Here is a 22,920-nt window from a genome sequence, read left to right as displayed (position 1 = left end):
TACATCTAAATTAGTTTTAAGGCAATTATAATAATTGCTTATTCATTTTGTCTATCATTTTTCACGTGCTTGGATTTTGGTCAACGCGATTGACGGTGGTGATATGGTTTACTGTCTGATCAGGATGAAGATCTTCGGTTAGATTGTCATCTCGTGGGAATCAGACGGTAGGATGTTGGGCTTGTCCTGGAACTTGAGTAGAGCGGCTTAAAACGGTAAGGCTCGTAATGCTCGTGGCATTTTTTTCATTGTTTTTTTTTGGGGCAAAGGTGTTTTTCATTGTTTTCCTTTTAATTAGTAACATTAGAGGGCTGAGTTTGATATTCAATTTGAAAATATTAATGGGTTTGAATACAATAAATTGAATCTAAAAAAGGTACCAAATATGATCTTCCTTTTAATTAGTAACATTTGAAGGTTGGGTTTCGTATTTAATTTGAAAATATTAATGGGTTTGAATACAATAAATTGAATCTAAAAAAGGTACCAAATATGATCTAAAACTATCATTCTTGTCGTCTTAAAATGTTCTTATTTTCATTATGTGTCTGTAGTATGCCATTGAGTCAGTCGGTCATTGCGGCTTATGCTCATCCACATTTTCTTAATTAATGTCATAAATCACTTGAAATTCTAATAAAAATTTGTTGTGAAGCAAAGAACTTAACGAGTAGGAAGTGTTACCTACAAAAGCAATATTAAACAAAGTTAATGACTCGTACTCAAAATTAGAGGAATTTTGAATTGAAGAGGAAATAAATAAAGTCATGGTGAGATTAAACGAGAGCTGAGTTTCTCATCTGTTTTTTACTTGGTTACATAATTTATATACAATAATCATCCAAACTATGAAAGAACTGAATCCCACCACAGGTTGGTATTACAATGAACACAATAACATTTCTTCTTGGGTTATCTACGTACATATTTTCTTGGGAGCAAGCTCAGTTCACTTGTACACCCAATTTGGCTGTTGGATCCTCAAGCCCTTGGAAAGCGGGAACGCCGGCTACTTCTAGCAGGAGTTCGCTTTAGCGCTTTCTCGCTCATTGGGTTGTCCTTGCTCTGTTTCAGTAAACACATTGTCAGCAAAAACGAAAAGGGTCAACGCAGACAAATGAAGTGGAAAGAGATATGGGAGTACGATCAGGGCCGGTCCAGAGTTTTTGGGTGCCCAGTGCGAAAGCTCAAAATGTGCCCTTTTTTAATACCGAAACATATATTTAAAAAAAAAAAAATTTAACGAGGGCTGGAATCCAGTCGAAGCTGGGGGGGGTCTAGGTCCTCACGCCCAAATTATATTACTTGAGAAAATATACAACGGGGGGGACATAGTACCTAAACCCCGACAATCAAAAATACAATCATATACAACCATTCCTAGCAAAGCTCCTTCAAATTTCAACATTTAAGAAATTGTCTTCTAGCATTTTTTGAAGCAAAATCATCAATTATACCATCATACTCCAAGTCTTAATCAATTATCAAATAATTCAATGATCAATTAGTCAAGAATTCATTTCATCAACAACAATAATTCTATACATCAATTATCAATTTATCATATAATTCTATGTCACTTGCATTGCAAAGTTTTATATTAAATTATAAATTGATAATTCAAATTTTAAAAATTAGTTACCTCAAAACTCAAAATGGTTGGTGGTGAGGGAATGTACTTGCAGCAACATTGCTGAGACTGAGGAGTGTGGAGTGGAGGATGCCCTCTCCTGCGGCCCTGCCTGTTTAGCTGCTTGCAGCAGCTTGCTGAGAATATTGAAGATGTAGGGAACGGCAGCAGAGAAGTGGAGGATGTAGGGATTAGGGTTTAATTGGGACCTAGTGGTCCCTTTATGTTTTGTTATGTTTTTTTTTTTTTCTAATTTGCTGCTGGGCCCTGTTGTTTGTTTAATTTTTTTTTTTATATAATCTGCTGCTGGGCTCTTTCTCTGGCCCTTTTGTTGCTCCTTGGACTCTTGTCAGCCCCTATTTGGGGTGAATTTTTTTTTTTGTTTTTATACTTAGTTATATGGATTTTTTTTTTTATTCTGGTGCCCTCTTCATTTTGGGGCCCTGGACAGTTGCCCCTGTGGCACTGGGCCTGGGCCGGCCCTGAGTACGATTCATTACCAATCGGCAAGTTCCGGCATCAAGGTCGCAAACGGGGTACTCATGAGGGCAGCAACTGTAATGGTCATCACAGCAGGTTGCAGACTCTAGAGGGCAACATCCCCATCCAAAGCAGTAGTTACCATACTCATAGGCGCAGCAGCATGTAGTTCCTACGGGGCACGAGTAGTACTCATCGCACATGGTGGGGGGCTTCATAGGAGGAGGAGATGGTGGGTATGGGGGAGGTCTTGGGGGGGTTCTAACCCTTCTTGGTAGGGTATGAAGCCTCAATGGCAATACCACATTTGCCGGTATTGGCGCTAGCCACATTCCGTTCCAACCTGATGTAACCAGCCTCGACCCAGCTGGGACCCCATGAGTTCCTCACGATCCAGTAGTCTACACCATTTTCGGTACCATAACCAACAGCAACCACACCGTGATCTAGATCTGTTCCACAACGTCCAGTGAAGACACCCTGAATGGACTGAAAATTTCAATGTTGTCAGACTATAAATTAGGGTGAACATTGTTCCAAAATCAAATGATTAGTATTCATAGCTAAACAACATAGCATACCAAACTGTCCACAAAGAGAACTCTACCGATTTTCCATGACACCGACTTTCCAAGACATGTACACATTCTTATTATGTTGTAGAAAATCTAAAGTAAGATAGAAGGAAAGGATTACCGATTGGTAAAGTTGGAATTCCCTGCCACCAGCTTCAATGGCAACACTAACTGGTTGATGTGCCATAGCCTTCTTCAATGATTTCTCATCATTTTCTGAAACATCTTCATACCCATCAATGGACACAACCCGGGCATTTTTCTACGAAATAGAAAAAGAAACATTAACACAATGATGAAACATGTAGTACACAAACGAAAGCCAAAAAAGGTTGAACCTGGTTGCATACCCCGTTAGGATCACACGAACCATCTCGAGCATGGTAAGGGTAATCTGCTTCAGCATCAAAGCCGCCATTGTTGATGATGAATTGGAAGGCATAGTCCATAAGACCTCCATTGCATCCCTGGTTGTATGATCTGTCACAATCCACTAGTTCTTGCTCAGACAAAGAGATCAGCTCACCAGTCACAATCTTGTTTATTCCTTCCACTGCGCCGACTGTTGAGAACGCCCAGCAACTCCCTTCAATGCAAAACACAAAAAAACTATTAGTAAGAAACAAAATGCAGCTGCAGATGAGCACAACAATACATCGGATCCCGAATTCTACGATAATATGCATGCAGACATGAAAAAAATCTCATCATGCTAATATAATAAGTTCACACATTTCTATCTACAGATTAAACAAGAAGCTAAAGCAAACATCACAACGAAAAATTAACTGATCATGTTAACTTTCCGATAATATAATCTCAATGCAGACATGAATACTTCCATAAAAACGACAAATCAGAAGAAAAATAAATAAATTAAGGATCTTTGGCCAAAAATATATTCCGGGAAAACGGTATGACTTTTCTCTCCAAACAAACAGACCCATAACGATGTTTCACTACATTCCAGGGTCAAAGTCTGTTCAACCGGACAATAATACGACCCCAAAAACATCCCTAACAACAAAACGCATACGCACAAAATAAAAACCACAAAAACGAAAACCATAATCTCACCGCATTGGCCTTGATCCTTCACCGTAGCAACAGCGCCCTTAGCTCTCCAATGGACAGACTCCGGCAACTCGTTGCCAGCCCGGAAAGGGTACCGGTCGCTCTTCCTAGACCCAGAAAGCCTGGAACCCCGGTCCACCTTGGCGACCAAGTAAACAGACCGGTACTCCTCGTTGGTCAGATCGGCAAACCGGTTTAGACCCACCTTGTAAGTCCGGCTCTGTAGGTTGTGCTCGTCGATGAACCTCAGATTATCCTTAAAAATCTCGAATCTCCGCTCCTTCTCGCCCAAAGCGTTGTAATTTTTGCCGTGCTTGATGAGCCAGGACTCGTAGAGGGCTTTCGCCTCCGGCTCGGTCCGGTCCGACGGGGTGGTCATGCCGTGCTTGTCATTGTAGTCGATGATGGACACGTCCATGGCGGCCACGAGGGGGAGGAGGATGAGGAGGGCCATGCAGGCCAATGAGGCCATGGCCACAGAAGATCTTAAGGATTGTCGTTTCATTGTTTGACGAAGGTTTGAGAGAGAATGGGATGTGTTGAATTGGGGTGGGTGTGTATAATAGGACAAAAAGGGGAGATGGGGAGGAGGATTTGGAAAATTTGGAAAAATAATCAAATTTTAGACTCCATATAGAATTATAGCCACTATTTTAATTTTATGATATTTATAACCAAAACTTGATATAAAAGTACTAATATACCCTTAATATTAGGGTTTCTCACAACAATCAAAACAAACCCTTAAACTATCTTAAAATGAGAAATTAATCTTCATTACTTTTTTGTTTTCACTATTCACTTTGCATATGCAATTTCGTATTCTTTCTTCATCCAATATACAATTTAGTCAGTGAAACACTAAATCCAAGTATCTAATTAAAAATAATAATAATTAGCCATGGAATTAGTACCTTCTTAGGAACATTAATTCTCATAGCTTATTTTGCTAATTAAAGAGAAAGCTAATTCAGTGGTCTCAATCTGCAGTAATCCTCAACATTTTAAGGTAGTTTAAAGGTTGTGTTGTGGTTATTGTGAGAAACCCTAGTATTAAGGGTATATTAATACATTTATATCAAGTTTTGGTTATAATTATTATAAAATTAAGATAGTGGTTATAATTCTATATGAGATCTAAAATTTGGTTATTTTTCCAAATTTCTCGGAGGATTTTGATGAGAATTTATCATTAATAGCCGAAATTTCACACCCAATTTCATAAATGTCAGTTTTTGTAAAAACTTTCAAAATTAGCAAAAAACTCATGTGCATAGACCTAAATGACCTCAAAATTAAAACCTTTACTCATCTACCAAAATTAAAACTTTTAGGGAACAGATCGAAAATGAGAATTTATCATTAATAGCTGAAATTTCACACCCAATTTCATAAATGTCACTTTTTGTAAAAACTTTTAAAATTAGCAGAAAACTCATGTGAATAGACCTAAATGCCCTCAAAATTAAAACTTTTTCTCATCTACCAAAATTAAAACTTTTGCGGAACAGATCGAAAATCCCATTGCTCTGACTCTCTCATCTACCAACAATCAGTAGTTGTAGGAAGAAGGGGCAAAAAATTGTAGTAGGAAAGCTGCTCTCCCGACGGCAAGAGGTGTGCTTGATGCAATGAAAGTTAAGCACTCAAATTAAACCCTCTTGTTGTCAAATTGTAGTATAAATGCAAGTAGGGATCGTTCTAAACCGGGGATTAGGAGGGCTTGCTAAAACCTCTAAACTAACTCAAAAACATAAAAACAAAGTTAAAAACGTTTAAATAGACTCAAAGGACTCAAAACAGGTTCACAAGACTCAAAACAACTTAAAAACACTAAAAACTGCCTAAAAACACAAACTAGACAGGTTCTGACTCTAACACAACTTTGGACGAAATTTGGGTTTTGACTTGACTCAAAACATTCTAAAACAAAAGCAAAACAGATTTTAAACAGTTTGAAACAAGAAAGTAAAATGGGGATTTAGTTTTGACGAATTCGAAACAAACAAACAACTTATAAAATTAGACAGATTGTAAAGCGAATTTAAGAAATAAGATGATGGATAGATTAGTTAGAGGTTCGTTCTTCGCACATGACACATTATTTGCACATGAATTGATTTCGAATTGCTTTTCAATAAACTATGATGCTTAACACCCCAGATTAACTGTGATGCACAAATTAACCCTTAGATTTTCCTTTACTCATTGAATTGGATGAATGCATGTGACAACCCAAATCATTCTCTAAAAGTCCCCTATATGAATGCATAATAGAGATACAATCAGAGATCATTATGTCCAATGAAAATCATAAGTGTTGACGAGGCAATTATAACTATGAATGCTTGATACAATTGCCAAGAATTCAATTAACGCGATTGTGATAAACAACCTTCACTACTCATGTATATAAACTTGTAACGATTAGGTGAAACTCATTTATATTCTAGCATCTAATTCATGCATGAAAACTAAGTATGCATCCTTAATAAACATACAAGAATCAGTTATGAATAAAATAGATAATTGAATTGCAATCACAACTTATCAAATCACAATTGGAAGAAATCAATTCAAATCTCAAGCATGTTCATGGCTTCAAACTTCCCCCTAACTAAATAGGGGTTTAGCCACTCATAATTGCAACAAAATTAGAAAATAACAAAGTAGACATTGAAAGCAAGAACGAAGTACACCTAAAACGCTCCAAAGTTCCAAGCTTGAAACGCCAAGGACCTTTGTTTTCACCACCTTGTTGTAGCACAAGTGTCTAGGATGTGTATGGATATATGGATGGAATGGATTTGCACGACATGGAAAATGGAAATGTATGGAGATGTGTTTGAATGTATGGATGAAATGGAATGGAGCTCAAGGCAAGGGACTTGTGTTTGTGAATGAAGCTCTTTTGATGGATCAAGATTGTTCTTAGGAAGGGGAATGGTGGATGTATTTATAGGCTAAGGAGAGGACCACTTCAATTCCTTGCATGTGCAGTTTGTATGGGTGTGTGATGTCCATGTTTCCCTTTTGCATGTGCGCATTTCCACTTGCTCCAAAGCCAAATGAGTGCAATCATAACCCCATTTGCTGCTGAGTGTTGATGACAAAACAAAACACAAAACAAGTGCCTTTACTTTCTCATTTCATTAGCCAAATCTGCTTAGCCCTTTTCTGAACCTTTCAGTGTTACAATGCCATAACTTCTTCTAGAAAAATGATATTAACAATCCGTAAATTGCTCCAGAAAATAGACATCTGTAGCTTTCCAACCATATAAGGCTCATTCTCTCATTCATTCTGAGCTGTTCGTAACATGCTTCCAAAGCCAGCTAATCTGCACAGGCAGTTTTGACGAATTTGTTACTTAATATCTCACTTGTGCTACTTTGCTTTTCTTTGCTTGACAAATCACACAAAACACAAAAACATAGTAAATAGCTCAAAAATATAAGGAACTAACTAAGAAAAGACAAGTGAATTTTATGTAAAATATATATAAATATGAGCTTATCAAATACCCTCACACTTAGCTTTTGCTAGTCCTCGAGCAAAATAAAGAAAGCAAAACACAACCTAAACCTTCCAACGTTTGCCTCAGGGATTTCCAACGCACATGACAAGTTAAAAATCATCATTCCCACAGATTTTAGTCAACTTAACACTTGAGCACATACTTAATCACAGTCACCACTTACTAGTTCACATTTAACCAATTAAAACAATGTTTTGAATGTAGTAACATGCCTTAGAGAATTTGCTCAATTCCTTACAAGATATGCACTCAATTTTCACTCATATTTTCTGACTACACACCCTACACTAGGTACATGTGAGAAGATTGATGTAAACATGAAAACTAGTAATCATATATATGTATAACAAGAAAGCATTTTCTGGTATTAATAAGCATGTTTAGATATGATCTCATGAATGGAAAGCTACTACTTAGATGCGAGAACCAGTGACACCATATGCTCATACCAAATTCAAACTCCACAAATTGAAACACATAAAACTCAAGATATAAGTCAAGGGTTGTAACGGGGCTTGGGGTATTGGCTAATAAAGAAAGGATAGGAATAACAAATGTTCTTAAAACGATAGCAAGCAAAGCAATGAAATAGACACTTTGGAATTCACTTTAGAATGTAGAATCAACTTTTAAATACAAAGGGAAGATTCATGCAACACTTAGGGCTCTTTTTCACAACTTTTCTTCTTTTCATTCTATTTTCCACGAATGTTTTTTTTTTCTTTTTCTTTTCTACCCGTGCCTTATTAAGGACTTTGGCACACACACACACACAAGAATCACTTCCCCCACACTTGTTTTTCTGCAAAAGTTCAACAAAAGGAATTCCTTCTCAATTATGTTTTACTATGCTTCAAGAACAAGGGTATGGATGGTTCTAATCTAGGCTAGGTGAGGATAGTGTGGGTTAACAAAGAACATAGGCTACACAAGGCTCAACGGGGTTAAACTTAAACACATAATGAAATAGGGCACGACAATTTGGCTGTGGTGGTCACTACACAACTTCATCTTGAATATGTATTATGCAAATCAATAACATGCTTTGAATGAAATAGACATGAGTTCTAGCATTTGGAACTAACTGATGAAACGCCTTCTAAGTAGGAACCAAGCAAAGAATAATGAGATCATGCAACGACTTTAGAAAACAATGATTCACATATTATTAACTCTCCAAATAAACGTTTAGGCTCAAGTCTCACAAGGTTGTAGCGTACATTTGAGTTCCTTCTTTCAAGCATGTTACAAAACTATTTTTTCCTTTATGATTGCATGTGAATTCATAAATTATAACCGCAACCAAGCATACACCAAAGAGTAAATCAAATTTTCATCCATGTCTATAACTCTCTTTAACAATCATGCAATTAAAAACCAAATCCTCATCATTGTGTTGGAAGGTACCCTAAGACACAAATAAACATACAAAAACAACTCTTTTTGGGTTTTTCAAAACAATTTTTCAAATTTTTATGAGATTTTCGGATTTTTATGTCAAAACACACTGAAACACTCCAAAACAGCTTAAAAACACTTAAAATAGCAAGGAACAACACTAGAAGTAATGGGTGATAAACTCCTACGAATTTCATGCAAAGAATTTCATGCAAAACAATGGTTACCCCCCCACACTTAAATCAAACATTGTCCTCAATGTTTCAAGCATAAACTCACACAAACAAACAACGAATAAACATGACAAGTATGGCAAAGTAAAAATTAGACAGAGTAGAGTTTAAGAATGCAAATCTGGTTTTGGAGATAGATGATCTTGTTATCTTTCCACAGCTTTGATCTCTAACTGGTTTGGAATTCTGAGCGAGGAATATGAGAGTTCCTTGGTTTCAAATTAGACTCTTTCTGCTGGGCTGATTTGATTATGCAGTCTGCATTCTTCTCTGCTTGTTTCTTCTGCACGACGGGCAGGCACGAGGTAGAGGTCTTAGTCTGTTTCTTTCTTCAATCTTTTCAAGTGCCCACCTCTTGCTTTCTTTCTCCTTGTCCCTAGCTGAGGATGAATTGGCAAATTGTCTCCACATGCTTCGAGGTATCATTTTCACTTTCCTTATATGTTCCCCAGGCAGATATGGTAGACGAAGATGAAGCATAAAATGATGAAGATGAGTACTCGAGAGTAAGGCTAAGTAAGCAATCAGGAAGGGGTTCCAGGCAGTCGGTTCTAGATCGGAAGATTGATACCAAGTGCTGGCTGATTGCTCTCTTTCTCCTTGTCCCAAAACAACGACAAGGAGAAGGACAGGGAGAAAGCATGATATGAGATACTCTTGCTTTCAACCTTCATGATATGAAATACTTTTTCTTTAGATGAGTTGTTTGCAGAGGTACCCCAAGGAATAAGGAACACTGAGTGACTCGAGAGGGTTTGTTGGAAAGGCATTCTCGAAGAAGAAGAAGGGTTATGTATGTTTGCCTTGCAATGGAGGGTGAAGGGTGACATTTATAGGAATTAATAACCGGTACTATTTTTTCACTCTTATCAGCAACCGTTGGATGATTTAATAGTGAACTTCATGTGCTTTCTACTTCACAAGAGATCTTCAAAAGATTGCCCGTGATTTTCGCAAGGCTGAGTGTGCATGTGACAGGCACTGACACGTCTGGAAAAGCAAGTGCCTCTTCGATATCTGGAATCGGCGCTTCGAAAAACTGCCCGTGATTTTCGCAAAGCTGACTCTGCATATGATAGGCGTTGACACATCTGGAAAAGCAGATGCTTCTCCGATATCTGGAATTGGCGCTTCGACAAACTGCCCGTGATTTTCGCAAAGCTAACTCTACATGTGACAGATGCTGACACGTCTGGAAAAGCAGATGCCTCTCCGATTTCTGAGCTTGCCTCTTCGATCTTTAAAATCCCGTCGAGTGCAAAGGTTGCATGTGACAAGTGAGGATAAATCTGGAAAAGAAGATTGGCCGTGGTTTCTGAGTAAGCCCAGTTTTTGAGAAAGCTAGCGCCTTTTTTATTTTTGAGTTGGCCTTTTCGATTTCTGAGCTCGCCTCTTCGATCTCTGAATCCTATCGCGTGCTGATTTTTATAAAGGTACGCAGGACGTTCAAAGCACACTTGAATTTCTGCCTGTAAAAACTCCCTTTTTGCACTTCTACGATCTTGACTTGTCTGATCTCTTCTTTCTTTAACACCTCTGAAAATGTCTGGCCCATCCGACCGTCGTTTTGACTTGAACCTTGGTGAAGAGGCAGTCCTGCCTTCTCCAGACAACATATGGTGCCCATCCTTCATATCCCTACTAGTCCCCTTACCGTTAGGGATTCGGTGATGAAGAATGATATGACAGCTGCAATGGTGGCCAGGAACCTTGTCACTCCCAAAGATAACAGACTACTTGCCAAACTGTCTGATGAGTAGCCTGTTAAGGATTCTCTGGCTCTCAGTGTGCAGTGCGCAGGTTTCGTGTCTAATATGGCCCAACGCCTATTTGCCCGAACCCGTCAAGTTGAATCCTTGGCGGCTGAAGGGATGAGTCTCAAGCAAGAGATTAGAGGGCTTAAGCATGAGAATAAACAGTTGCACAGACTTGCACATAACTATGCTACAAACATGAAGAGGAAGATTGACCAGATGCAGGAATCTGATGGTCAGATTTTACTTGATCATCAGAGGTTTGTGGATTTGTTCCAACAGCATTTGCCTTCGTCTTCTGGGGCTGTACCGCGTAATGAAGCTCCAAATGATCAACCTCCGATGCCTCCTCCTTCTGGGGCTCCGCCGACTACTGAGACTTCTCCTAAGTAGCCTTTGTGAAGGCTCCCTCTTGTATTTATCTGCTTAATGTTCCTTTCTTTTTTATGAATGTAAAAATACCTTGCATAACTGTCAGTGTTTCAAAAATAAACCCACACCAAAAACAATTAAACAAGCAACAAATAAAAACGACAATCATGGCAAAATAAAACTACAGAAAATGGAAGGTTTTTAGGAACGCAAAACTGATTGTGGAGCAATTCAAAAATCTTCCTTATTTGAATACATGGGTTGCCTCCCAAGAAGCGCTTGCTTTAACGTCTTTCAGCCGGACGATACCTCTATTTAAGCTTATACAGGGCCCACAGCATAGAGGGGTACATTCTCCACGACACGCTCCTCAAAGTGCTCACACATTGAATCCTTGAACGGAACGGGATAATAGTCCTTCCTGATTTTGGTGTGTTACTTCCAACAATTGATGTAACCTTCCCTACTACCTTGCATTCAATTAGGTACCTGCACTATAGAAGGTAACAACCTATTAGTTGAAATGGGAATTGAAATTGGGTTAGGTGACGTACCAATGTGCTGCAATGAAGTGGCAGCACTATCAACAAATGCACAAGGATTGCTCTCGGTCAGAATTGGGGTTTTAAGAGGTGTGGTCGTGCACTCCTTGTTGTTCACTCCAATTTCCTCCTCGATGGTGGTTCGAGGTACTTTCTTTTTTATTAGTGTTGAACGTTTCTGCCCTATATTTTCAATCACATCAATGGCACAACAAAAAAGAACATCATTAGTATTCTCAACAGATTCAGGAATATTAAAGCTAATCATATCACCACCAAATGCCATAGTTACTGATCCTTTGCCTACATCAATCTTGGTTTGAGCCGTTTTCATGTATGGCTGTCCAAGGAGGATGGGCAATGTAAGGGAGTGGTCCGACTCGTCCATTTCAAGCACGTAGAAATCCACCGGAAAGATTAAGTGATTGACCTGCACTAAAACATCTTCCAAAACTCCCTTTGGATAGGCATTAGAACGATCGGCCAATTGTATAATCACACCATCATTTTTCAATTCGCCTAAGTGCATAGATGCATAGATTGAATAAGGCATGATATTTATAGATACACCTAAGTCTAACATGGCTGATTCAAAACGAGTATTACCAATTACACAAGGAATGGTAAAACTTCCTGGATCCTTGCATTTAGTGGGCAGTTTACGTTGTAAAACAGCTGAGACATTTTCACTTACCTTGACAACCTCTTTGCTTGAAATTCTCTTCCTGGTTGTGCAAAGTTCTTTTAAAAACTTGGCATACCTTGGAACTTGTTTAATTGCATCCAAAAGTGGTATATTAACTTGAACTTTTCTAAACGTTTCCAAAATATCCTTTTCAGCCTCCTTCTTCTTTGATTGCATAAACCTACGAGGAAATGGTACATTTGGAGGAACAACGTTAGAATTAATCAAAATTGGAACTTCTTTACCTTTGTTGGCCGAATTGGATGGTTTAGGAGCTTTTGAGGCTTGCGGCAAAGGTGTTTCCACCCTTTCCGTGGGGGTGCTTTGCTCCTCCTTTTCAATTATCAGCTCTTCAACCTCATTGGAACGTGAATTGGACGGTTGGGGATCAGATCCAACTTGTTTTCCACTTCGCAAACTTATGGATTTTACAGATTTGAATCCTCCATTCGGGTTGACAACGATTAAACTAGGCAACTTACCTTGCTCTCTGAACTGTCCTATAAACTCCGCAATCTGCCCAATTTGCTTCTCCATTTGGTCCACCCTTTTTTCTTGGTTTTGCATTGCTTTGGCTTGATTTTCTTGCCCCTGAGACAAATTGGTGAGTAACTTAAGAAGTGTCTCATTATCTAAAGATGTACCTGAGGTATTTTGGGCAGGTTGTTGTGGGGCTTGTGTTGGTGCGTATTGCTTGGTATAGAAGCCCAGAGGTTGCTGCCTAAAACCTCCTTGTTGTTGGGGCTCCATCCACCTAAAATTTGGATGGTCTCTCCAACCTGGATTGTACGTATTAGAATATGGATCGTTTCTTGGCTGGTTTTGGCCTTGAAATCCAATTGCATTGGCATTTTCCCATCCACCATTTTCAATCAATTGCGGGCACTTTTCAGAGGCATGTCCTTGGATAGAACACACACCACATACACTTGGTTCTTTCATCTTCATTCCTTCGGCCATCTGAGACACAATGGAAGTAAGATTAGCTAATTGCGATTGAATGTCGGATGTGGAACTTACCTCATTCACTTGCTGCCGTGGGGGGTCCCTTTAACCAACGCCTTCATATTGTTGAGCATTCAATGCTCGGTTAGCAATTAAGGTCTTGGCAGCCATGGGTGTTTTTTCCATCAAAGCTCCTCCCGCTGAGGCGTCTAGTATTTGGCGTTCAATTGGTAGAAGCCATTCGTAGAAATATTGAAGAAGAAGCTCCTCCTTCATCTGGTGCTGTGGACATGAAGCAACAAGAGTTTTAAAACGCTCATAGTAAGTGGGAAATGATTTACCTTGGTTTTGCTGAATGCCATTAATCCTTTTGCGTAGTAGAATGACTCGAGAGGTTGGGAAAAACTTTTCCAAAAATGCCCGTTTCATACTCTCCCATGATGTAACAGTTCCGAGGGCTAGCTCATACAACCAATCTTTAGCCTTTTCTAAGAGAGAAAAGGGAAAAGCCTTCATTTTCAGAATGCTCCCATCAACGTTCACAGGGGTCATGCTCGAGCAAACAACCTCAAACTCCTTCAAGTGTTTATTAGGATCTTCCATGGACATCCCGTGGAACTTAGGAATGTGATGCAACAAACTTGATTTCAATTCGAACTCGTCCGTCTTCCCTAGGGCAGCCATGGGGTATTGGATGCATAGGGGGCGGCATTGTCCAATCCTGAAGCGGAAAGCTCCTTGATTGTTCGATTGTCCGCTGCCATGTTGGGATCTTCCTCTACAACCTGTGCCGTGGGCTCCTCTTGCTCTTCTACTTTGTCTTTTCTAAGATCTGGTGCAGGTTGAGATGGTTGGGGTTCTTGTTGATTCCTTGCTCGTCTCAAAGTTCGTTCAAAATCGTTGTCAAAGTCACGGATGTGCTTATGAATAGGTTGAGAACTTCGAGTCATAAACCACCTAAAACAAAAAAACAAGTAAAGTCATCAACTAGGAACAAAAACACATGAAAATAAACAAAAAGAAATAACAAGGGATTAGCAAAATTACTAATCCTCGGCAACGGCGCCAAAATTTGATGCGATGAAAGTTAAGCACTCAAATTAAACCCTCTTGTTGTCAAATTGTAGTATAAATGCAAGTAGGGATCATTCTAAACCGGGGATTAGGAAGGCTTGCTAAAACCTCTAAACTAACTCAAAAACATAAAAACAAAGTTAAAAACGTTTGAATAGACTCAAAGGACTCAAAATAGGTTCACAAGACTCAAAACAACTTAAAAACACTAAAAACTGCCTAAAAACACAAACTAGGCAGTTTCTGACTCTAACACAACTTTGGACGAAATTTGGGTTTTGACTTGACTCAAAACATTCTAAAACACAAACAAAACAGATTTTAAACAGTTTGAAACAAGAAAGTAAAAGGGGGATTTAGTTTTGATGAATTCGAAAAAAACAAACAACTTATAAAATTAGACAGATTGTAAAGCGAATTTAAGAAATAAGATGATGGATAGATTAGTTAGAGGTCCATTCTTCGCACATGACACACTTGTACATGAATTGATTTCCAATTGCTTTTCAATAAACTATGATGCTCAACACCCTAGATTCACCGTGATGCACAAATTAACCCTTAGATTTTCCTTTACTTATTGAATTGGATGAATGCATGTGACAACCCAAATCATTCTCTAAAAGTCCCCTATATGAATGCATAATAGAGATACAATCAGAGATCATTACGTTCAATGAAAATCATAAGTGTTGACGAGGCAATTATAACTATGAATGTATGATACAATTGCCAAGAATTCAATTAACGCGATTGTGATAAACAACCTTCACTACTCATGTATATAAACTTGTAACGATTAGGTGAAGCTCATTTATATTCTAGCATCTAATTCATGCATGAAAACTAAGTATGCATCCTTAATAAACATACAAGAATCAGTTATGAATAAAATAGATAATTGAATTACAATCACAACTTATCAAATCACAATTGGAAGAAATCAATTCAAATCTCAAGCATGTTCATGGCTTCAAACTTCCCCCCTAATTAAATAGGGGTTTAGCCACTCATAATTGCAACAAAATTAGAAAATAACAAAGTAGACACTGAAAGCAAGACCGAAGTACACCTAAAACGCTCCAAAGTTCCAAGCTTGAAACTCCAAGGACCTTTGTTTTCACCACCTTGTTGTAGCACAAGTTGTTGGAAGTATGCCCACAAAGCCACTCATTTGATGTAATAGCTTTTTGGAATACTTATTATGTTAAACTTTTATATGTTTAATGGAGGGCAAATCTTATTGTTAATCACTGTTTATTGTATCATGTGTTTAAGCAATAAGTGAATCCAAGGAATGTATTTGTTCTAAGAGATAAGTGATCTAAGTGAGTTAGATTATCGAGACCTTTCTCTTATGTTCATTCCTAAAACGTTCCTAGCCATAGGATTGCCAATTGGGCATTGACAATCCGCTAAGGTTAGTATGTGTTATGTTGACTCAAGTGTGAGTATGACTAGTCTCAAGTGATTTGGTGTTGGACACTAAGACAGACACATAGGTGCTCGAAATAGTAATTGAGTACACTGAACTACGATCAAATCAGAGTTTGAACATACATGTCATGTAAGAACTCTAAGGTTGCAATATGCAAAGTAGTCCTTTGACCTGAGGCATCATAGATGTCTAATGGTTAGGTCCTTGATCTTTGATCCTGTCAACGACATTCCCTCGGAGTGTCCACGACATTGTTGGGGTCAAGCTATCTAGTCATGTAGGCATATGAATGTACAACAAGGGATCTCTAACCTTCCATGGTGGAGGGAGAATACTCTAAGATATGATTCTAAAGTCTTTGGCCAAAGCAAATGAATATGACTAAAGGAAGGTTGTTCCAAATCATATTCAAGGGAATCATATAAGAAAGAATCACATTGGATAGTAGACATGAAACAAACTATCACTTAAACAATGTGATTAAGAGTATTGTATTAGAGAAGGACCGTATTGCATTGTAGTTGTAACTGGATAGGTTCTCCAACCAATTCTACTTAGCTTGGGTAACCATGACATGCTGCTAGGCGTCAACCATGGTTTGTGGAAGCCCTAATGGTTAGCAAACACTAATCAATGAAAGGGAGAATTGAAATGTGGTTTCAATTCATAATCGATAGTTAAAAGTAACATCGCCCACTGCCTCGCTAATTAGAACCTAATGGATCGTACACCGAGTAAGGATGTATGTGAAGAAATCAAATGAAATGGATAAGCAATTAAATGGTTTAATTGAAGAATGGTCAAGATTAATTAATTAGTTAATTAATTATACGAAAGGTTCGTATTGGGCTTATATGTTGGTTTTGGGTTTCGGGGCCCAAAAGCGTTTTGGTCCAAAAGGCCCATTATGTTTAAGTTGTATGACAACTAAAACAAAATGGGCAAATAGCCCAATAACACCAAGGAGGCCGACCATTAGGGTTGGATGGGCAAAGTTTGCTTAATTGCAAGTTTGCCACTCACCAAAGAAATGAAGTATAAATTCAACTTTATAGCTTTAGGGTTTGGTAAGTTGAAATTTGATGAGACATTTTCTCTCTATTTCTTCTAAGAGGCCGGCCATTAAAGGAAGAAACATCTAGCAATCTCTTCTTCTTTTAATCATCCATATCATCTTCACAAGATACAACCTTGGTGAAGAGACTTAGAGACATCAAGCTTTTGGTGTTTTGGAGAACAAATCCTTTTTCCTCAAATCATCAAAGGAGCACTAAAGGGAAGAAAACACAAGAAGGATTCAAGGAGCTTGGAGGTGACTTGAAGGCCCTCCACTTGGGTGAATCCCTTGTGTAAACAAGGATGAGCTTCAAGGGTAAAGAATCACTAAATTCTTCTTTCTCTTTAATGTTGTTAAAGAGTTCATTTTGGTTCACCATATACTAGGCTTTGAAAGTCATGGGTTTTATTGAATTGTTTTTGGATGCATGCCTATATTAATGAGTTAATAGTATGCATATGTATTCAAATGTTCATACTTGTTCTTAGCTAGGACAAAATTTTTCCTTCACAAGTGTCTAGGATGTGTATGGATATATGGATGGAATGGATTTGCACGACATGGAAAATGGAAATGTATGGAGATGTGTTTGAATGTTAGGATGAAATGGAATGGAGCTCAAGGCAAGGGACTTGTGTTTGTGAATAAAGCTCTTTTGATGGATCAAGATTGTTCTTAGGAAGGGGAATGGTGGATGTATTTATAGGCTAAGGAGAGGACCACTTCAATTCCTTGCATGTGCAGTTTGTATGGGTGTGTGATGTCCATGTTTCCCTTTTGCATGTGCATTTCCACTTGCTCCATAGCCAAATGAGTGCAATCATAACCCTATTTGCTGCTGAGTGTTGACGACAAAGCAAAACACAAAACAAGTGCCTTTACTTTCTCATTTTATTAGCCAAATCTGCTTATCCCTTTTCTGAACCTTTCAGTGTTACAATGCCATAACTTCTTCTAGAAAAATGATATTAACAATCCGTAAATTTCTCCAGAAACTAGACATCCGTAGCTTTCCAAACATATAAGGCGCATTCTCTCATTCATTCTGAGCTGTTCGTAACATGATTCCAAAGTCAGCTAATCTGCACATGCAGTTTTGACGAATTTGTTACTTAATATCTCACTTGTGCTACTTTTCTTTTCTTTGCTTGATAAATCACACAAAACACAAAAACATAGTAAATAGCTCAAAAATATAAGGCCATCTCCAACCGAAGGGTCCAGAGGGCCAGAGGGCCGAAAATAGCCCTAAAACCGTCTCCAACCGAAGGCTAGGCCAGAGGGCTCGGGAATCTGGGAGGGCCCCACGGGATCAGAGAGGGCTGGAGGGCTGGCTATTTTTTTTTTTAATGTTTCTCATTTTTGTCGGTTATAACCGACAGAAATAACAATTTGAATTTAAACTTCCAACGGCTAGCGACACTAGCCGTTGTAAACCTTTTTTTTTTTTTATGAATTTAAACCTTTTTTTTTCTTTTTTTTTCTATAACTTCCTATAACTTCTATTTTACAAAATTTGTTTCAATTTTTTTAATTCTATTTTTTTCCTATAACTTATATTTTACAAAATTTGGTTCATATTTTTTTCATATAACTTCTATTTTACAAAATTTGTTTCATATTTTTTTTTAAATTCCATTTTTTTCCTATAACTTCTATTTCACAAAATTTGTTTCATATTTTTTTAAAATTCTATTTTTTTCCTATAACTTCCTAAACCATTATACAACATTAAATTAAATTAAGTAACATGAAACAACATTAAACAATATGAAACAACATTAAATAACATTAACCAACATAAAAATTATACAACACTAACCAACATGATTTTTAAATAAAATTAAGTTGTAGTTTTTAAATAATAAATTATGTTTGGCCCTATGACCCTTTGGCCCTCGGTTGGAGACGGTTTTTTGTGACAGGGCTAAAACGAGCCCTCTGGCCCTCTGGCCCTCGGTTGGAGACGGAGGCAAATATGGCCCTGTACTGTTCATTAAAATATTAATATCTTGGAGAATCTTGGAGGGCCAGAGGGCTAAAACGAGCCCTCTGGCCAGCCATCGGTTGGAGATGGCCTAAGGAACTAACTAAGAAAAGACAAGTGAATTTTATGTAAAATATATATAAATATGAGCTTATCAGTGCCTTAGAAACGTTAATGCTTGCTTTCCCTGGAAACTAGCGATTTATGCCCAAAGGCCCAATTCTAAGATGACTTACATTGTTTTCTGAGAGGAGCGATCTACTGAACCAATGTTGATATCTTTCATGTATATGTTTGTGAGAGCAAAGAGCAAAAGCACAAACACAACTTGAGGACTCATGATTCCAAAGTGGCTGATGCTGTTACCAATTTCCATCCGGCTTCCTGTATTCCGGACCTGATAACAATCAAAATTGTTAGTGGGGTTTGCCAGAAACGATTGTTCTGGTGCTATATAATAAGAAGCATTCGTCCATGCACGTGTAATATGTTTAGTATGGTTATTTGATTGGGTACTTTTGTATCGTTACAAGAGATAGGTAGGCATGGAAACCAGATTCTCGTTTTGGGCAGTGGACAGTACCTTAACTTTTGCTTTGAATTCCCTTTCACCAGACCCAAGTCTCCTAATAGTTTCTTAACAGCTAGCCTCTCGCCAAAGTTGCTCTGTAAACCACACCAAAACCTCCAACAATGATGTTTGCTTGATTGAAATTTGTCAGCCGCCTTAAAGATTTCAGGTATACTAAGATCCTCGATTTCATTGGTATTGACTGGGAACACTATGACATCACAAAATGTAGAGGTCTCTTTTTTTTTCCTAAATTCTGATCTAATAGGGTTTTGTTATTTGGTTTTAATTTTGAGGGTATTTAGGTATATTTAAGTGGTTTTTTTGTTGTATTTGAAAGATTTTATAAAAAATGATAATTATGAAATTAGGTGTTAAATTTTGGCTATTATTGATAAATACCCGATTTTGATAGGCTGGATGATGACAAAAGTCTGAAGAGAATGAATGGTTCAGAATACTGAAGTTGCGTTGAATTAGGAATGAGAGAGTCATGCTGTGCTGTGTCACACTTTGGTTGGGTTGGGGACTTGGTGGTGATCGCCTCTATAAATTTTGGTTTTTTTCTTAAGATGAGTGAAAATAAATTGATATTTAACTCGTTTCGAACTTAAGAATTTTAAATATAAAGTTAAAAAAAAAAAACTACTATGCGTTACTATTATCTACTAGGTTAGTATACTTTCAGGAAATTTGTGTTTTTCAACTTGTTTGGATTTTTTCTCTAGAAAAACACTTGTTAATAAACATTGTTACTAAAAGTACTTGTTTTAAATGTTGAAAATTTTATTAAAAATTCAACTACTTTTAGAATAATTATGTCAAATGTGTTTCTAGAAAATGCTTTCAGGAGCCAAAGGTACTTATAACTCTACCGTCCAAACTCAATCATATGTGATTTTTACTATCAAAAGTGTTTTTAGCCCTTGCACAACGATCCCAACACATGCACTGGTCAGGCGCCTAAGCAATCTTGATTCTTGGATGGTCTTTGTGAAGGAAATATTTGTGAAAAACAAGTTCATTTGAGCAACATCTATGCACGCAATTAACAATTATAGGCGGAATCATGCTTGTATGCACCCAAAAACAAAACTTTACTTATGAAATTCAAGGCCTAGTAGTTGTGGTGAACCAAGACTCAACTTAAATCTTTAAGAAACGAGTTGATAAACTTTTATACCTTTGAAGCACCTCATTGCTTAGCAAAGGATATTCACGCATGTGAAGTGTCACATCCCGGCCCGAGCCCCCACCACATCCCGGGCTCGACTCTGCAGTATCATGATATTGTCCCCTTTGGGCCCCGACCACGCCCTCACGATTTTTTTTTTCTGGGAATTCACACGAGAACTTCACAGTGGGTCACCCATCCTGGGAATGCTCTCGTCCAAACTTGCTTAACTTCGGAGTTCCGATGGAACCTGAAGCCAGTGAGCTCCTAAAATGCCTCGTGCTGAAGGAAATTTTGTGAAAAACATGTTCATTTAAGCAATATCTATAGCATGCAATTAACAAATTAAAGGCGGAATCATGCTTGCATGCACTCAAAACAAAACATTACCCATTAAATTCAAAGCCTAGTAGTTAGGTGAACCAAGACTCAACTCAAAACAAAGTGAGTTGAGAAATTATACCTTTGTTGATTCCTCTTTGCATAAGCAAAGGATAATCACCCAAGAGATAGGGCCTTCATTCCTTGCTTCTTAGCTCCATGGATTTGGATGGAAGAATAGGTTTCTCCAAGTTCTCAAAATTGAGAACCTCTAAGTCTCCACACCAAGGAAAGATTGATGAGGAAATGAGTGACCTAGAGGAAGAAATATTGCTAGCTATTTTCCTCTAGGGTGGCCGGCCTCTTTAGAGTGAAAAGGGAGTTTGTGATCTCATCTTTTCTCCCAAAAGAAACCCTAAATGAATTTTGGCTATAAAGTCATATTTATACCTTCCTTCATTGGAGTGGCAAACTTGTAATTAAAGCAAGTTCACTACCCTCCTCTAAATGGCTGGCCTTAAGGGTTTATTGGGCTTTCAAGCCCTTTGTTTATTCAAGTTGTCATACAACTTGAGTTAATGGGCTTGACATTCAAATCCCATTGGGCCTTGCGGCCCAAAACTAACCCTAGGTCTATAACGAACTTATTCGTTTGATTAATTCTAGCCATAAATAAATAATTAAACCATTTAATTATCCTTACTCATCTCCGTTGTTTCTTCAATCTCTACCTTACACGGTGTATGATCCATTAGGTTCCTTTTAGCGAGGCAGTGGGCGATTAGAACTCTTTCAAATCGATTGTGAATTGAAACTTACTTTCAATTCTCCCTTTAGTAATTATACACGTTTAGGGCTTCCACAAACCAAGAGTGACACCTAGCAGTATGTCATGGTTACCCAAGCTAATCAGAAGAGGTGGAGAACCTATTCAGTTTAGGATTACAATGCAATACGGTCTTTCTCTAATACAATACTCTTGACCACATTGTTTGAATTGATATTTTATTCATGTCTACTATCCAATGTGATTCATTTACTTATATGATTACCTTGAATGTGATTTTGGAATGACTTCCTAAATCTCATTCATACTCTGGCCAGAGATTCTTAATCATATCATAGAGTATTCTCCCTCAAACGGTTTGAAGGTTAGAGATCCCTTGTTGCGCATTCACTTGCCTCCATGGCTAAGTGGCTTAACCCCAACTACGCCGTGGACACCCGCGAATGGAGTGACTTTGACATAAACAAAGATCAAGGACCTAACCACAAGACAACTATGATGCCTCAAGTTAAAGGACTACTTTGCTTTATCCCAACCATGAGTTCTCATGTGACATGAGTATGAGAACTCTTCGTTGATCGTGTTCAGTGAACTTATTCCTTATTGAGCACCTACGTACTTGTCTTGGTGTCAGTCACACCAATGACTCGAGACCATTCACTCTCACTAAGAGAAGACATAGCACATACTGATCTTAACGGACTGTCAATGCCCAATTGGCAATCCTATGATCAGGAACGTTTAGGATATGTATACGAAAGAGAATGGTCTAATGAATCTAACTTCTTTAAATTACATTCTCCTAATTACTTATTCCTTGGACTTATCGTTTAAGCATATAACATTTATATGAGACGGCTTAAAACAATAAACCCTTGACATTAAACTAGATTAGTTTAACATGTGAAATCTCCGTAAAGTATCATCATATGATTGGCTTTAGGGCACATTTCCAACAATCTCCCACTTGCACTAGAGCCAATCAGCATGGTCATCAGTGATGATACCTCTTCTATAGTCATTTCAAAAATGGCTGAGTAGTAGGCCTAGACAATGGATATCTATATGTTATCCACAGAAGCAACCTTGAGAATAACGACGTCACCATTATACATGATTCTCAATCATGTGGTTCAATCTCTCATTTGAGTTCTGATCGTGATGAGACCTTCATTCCCTGGCTTGAGCTATCGCCCCATTAGTGTCGTAGTGTCGGTACACTAGAGACACTTTCTGGTTGGAATCGAATAGAGAGTTCATAAATGAACTTTCCCATCCAAACAAC

General features: G+C 38.0%; 1 protein-coding gene across 1 annotated transcript; it reads right to left on the bottom strand.

Annotated features, from left to right (window-relative positions):
- Window positions 1-716: 716 nt before the first annotated feature.
- On the bottom strand, window positions 717-4,299 carry LOC103413664 (probable cysteine protease RD21B). The gene is made up of 5 exons (XM_070805651.1): window positions 3,763-4,299; window positions 3,036-3,271; window positions 2,807-2,947; window positions 1,643-2,599; window positions 717-1,065 (listed from the first exon to the last, which is right to left on the bottom strand). The coding sequence occupies exons 1-4, from the start codon at window positions 4,262-4,264 to the stop codon at window positions 2,372-2,374; spliced, it is 1,107 nt and encodes a 368-aa protein (XP_070661752.1). The 5' UTR covers window positions 4,265-4,299; the 3' UTR covers window positions 717-1,065; window positions 1,643-2,371.
- Window positions 4,300-22,920: the final 18,621 nt, after the last annotated feature.

This window comes from Malus domestica, chromosome 10 (genome assembly GCF_042453785.1).
Source record: "Malus domestica chromosome 10, GDT2T_hap1".
NCBI classification, from domain to species: domain Eukaryota; kingdom Viridiplantae; phylum Streptophyta; class Magnoliopsida; order Rosales; family Rosaceae; genus Malus; species Malus domestica.
This window is presented reverse-complemented; position numbering and strand designations above follow the sequence as displayed.

Coding starts and splice junctions, on each gene's coding strand:
- LOC103413664 (XM_070805651.1), bottom strand. CDS start 4,264: ATGAAACGACAATCCTTAAGATCTTCTGTGGCCATGGCCTCATTGGCC. Junction 3,272..3,762: donor GAAGGATCAAGGCCAATGCG/GTGAGATTATGG, acceptor TTTGCATTGAAG/GGAGTTGCTGGGCGTTCTCA. Junction 2,600..2,806: donor AATTCCAACTTTACCAATCG/GTAATCCTTTCC, acceptor TGAAATTTTCAG/TCCATTCAGGGTGTCTTCAC.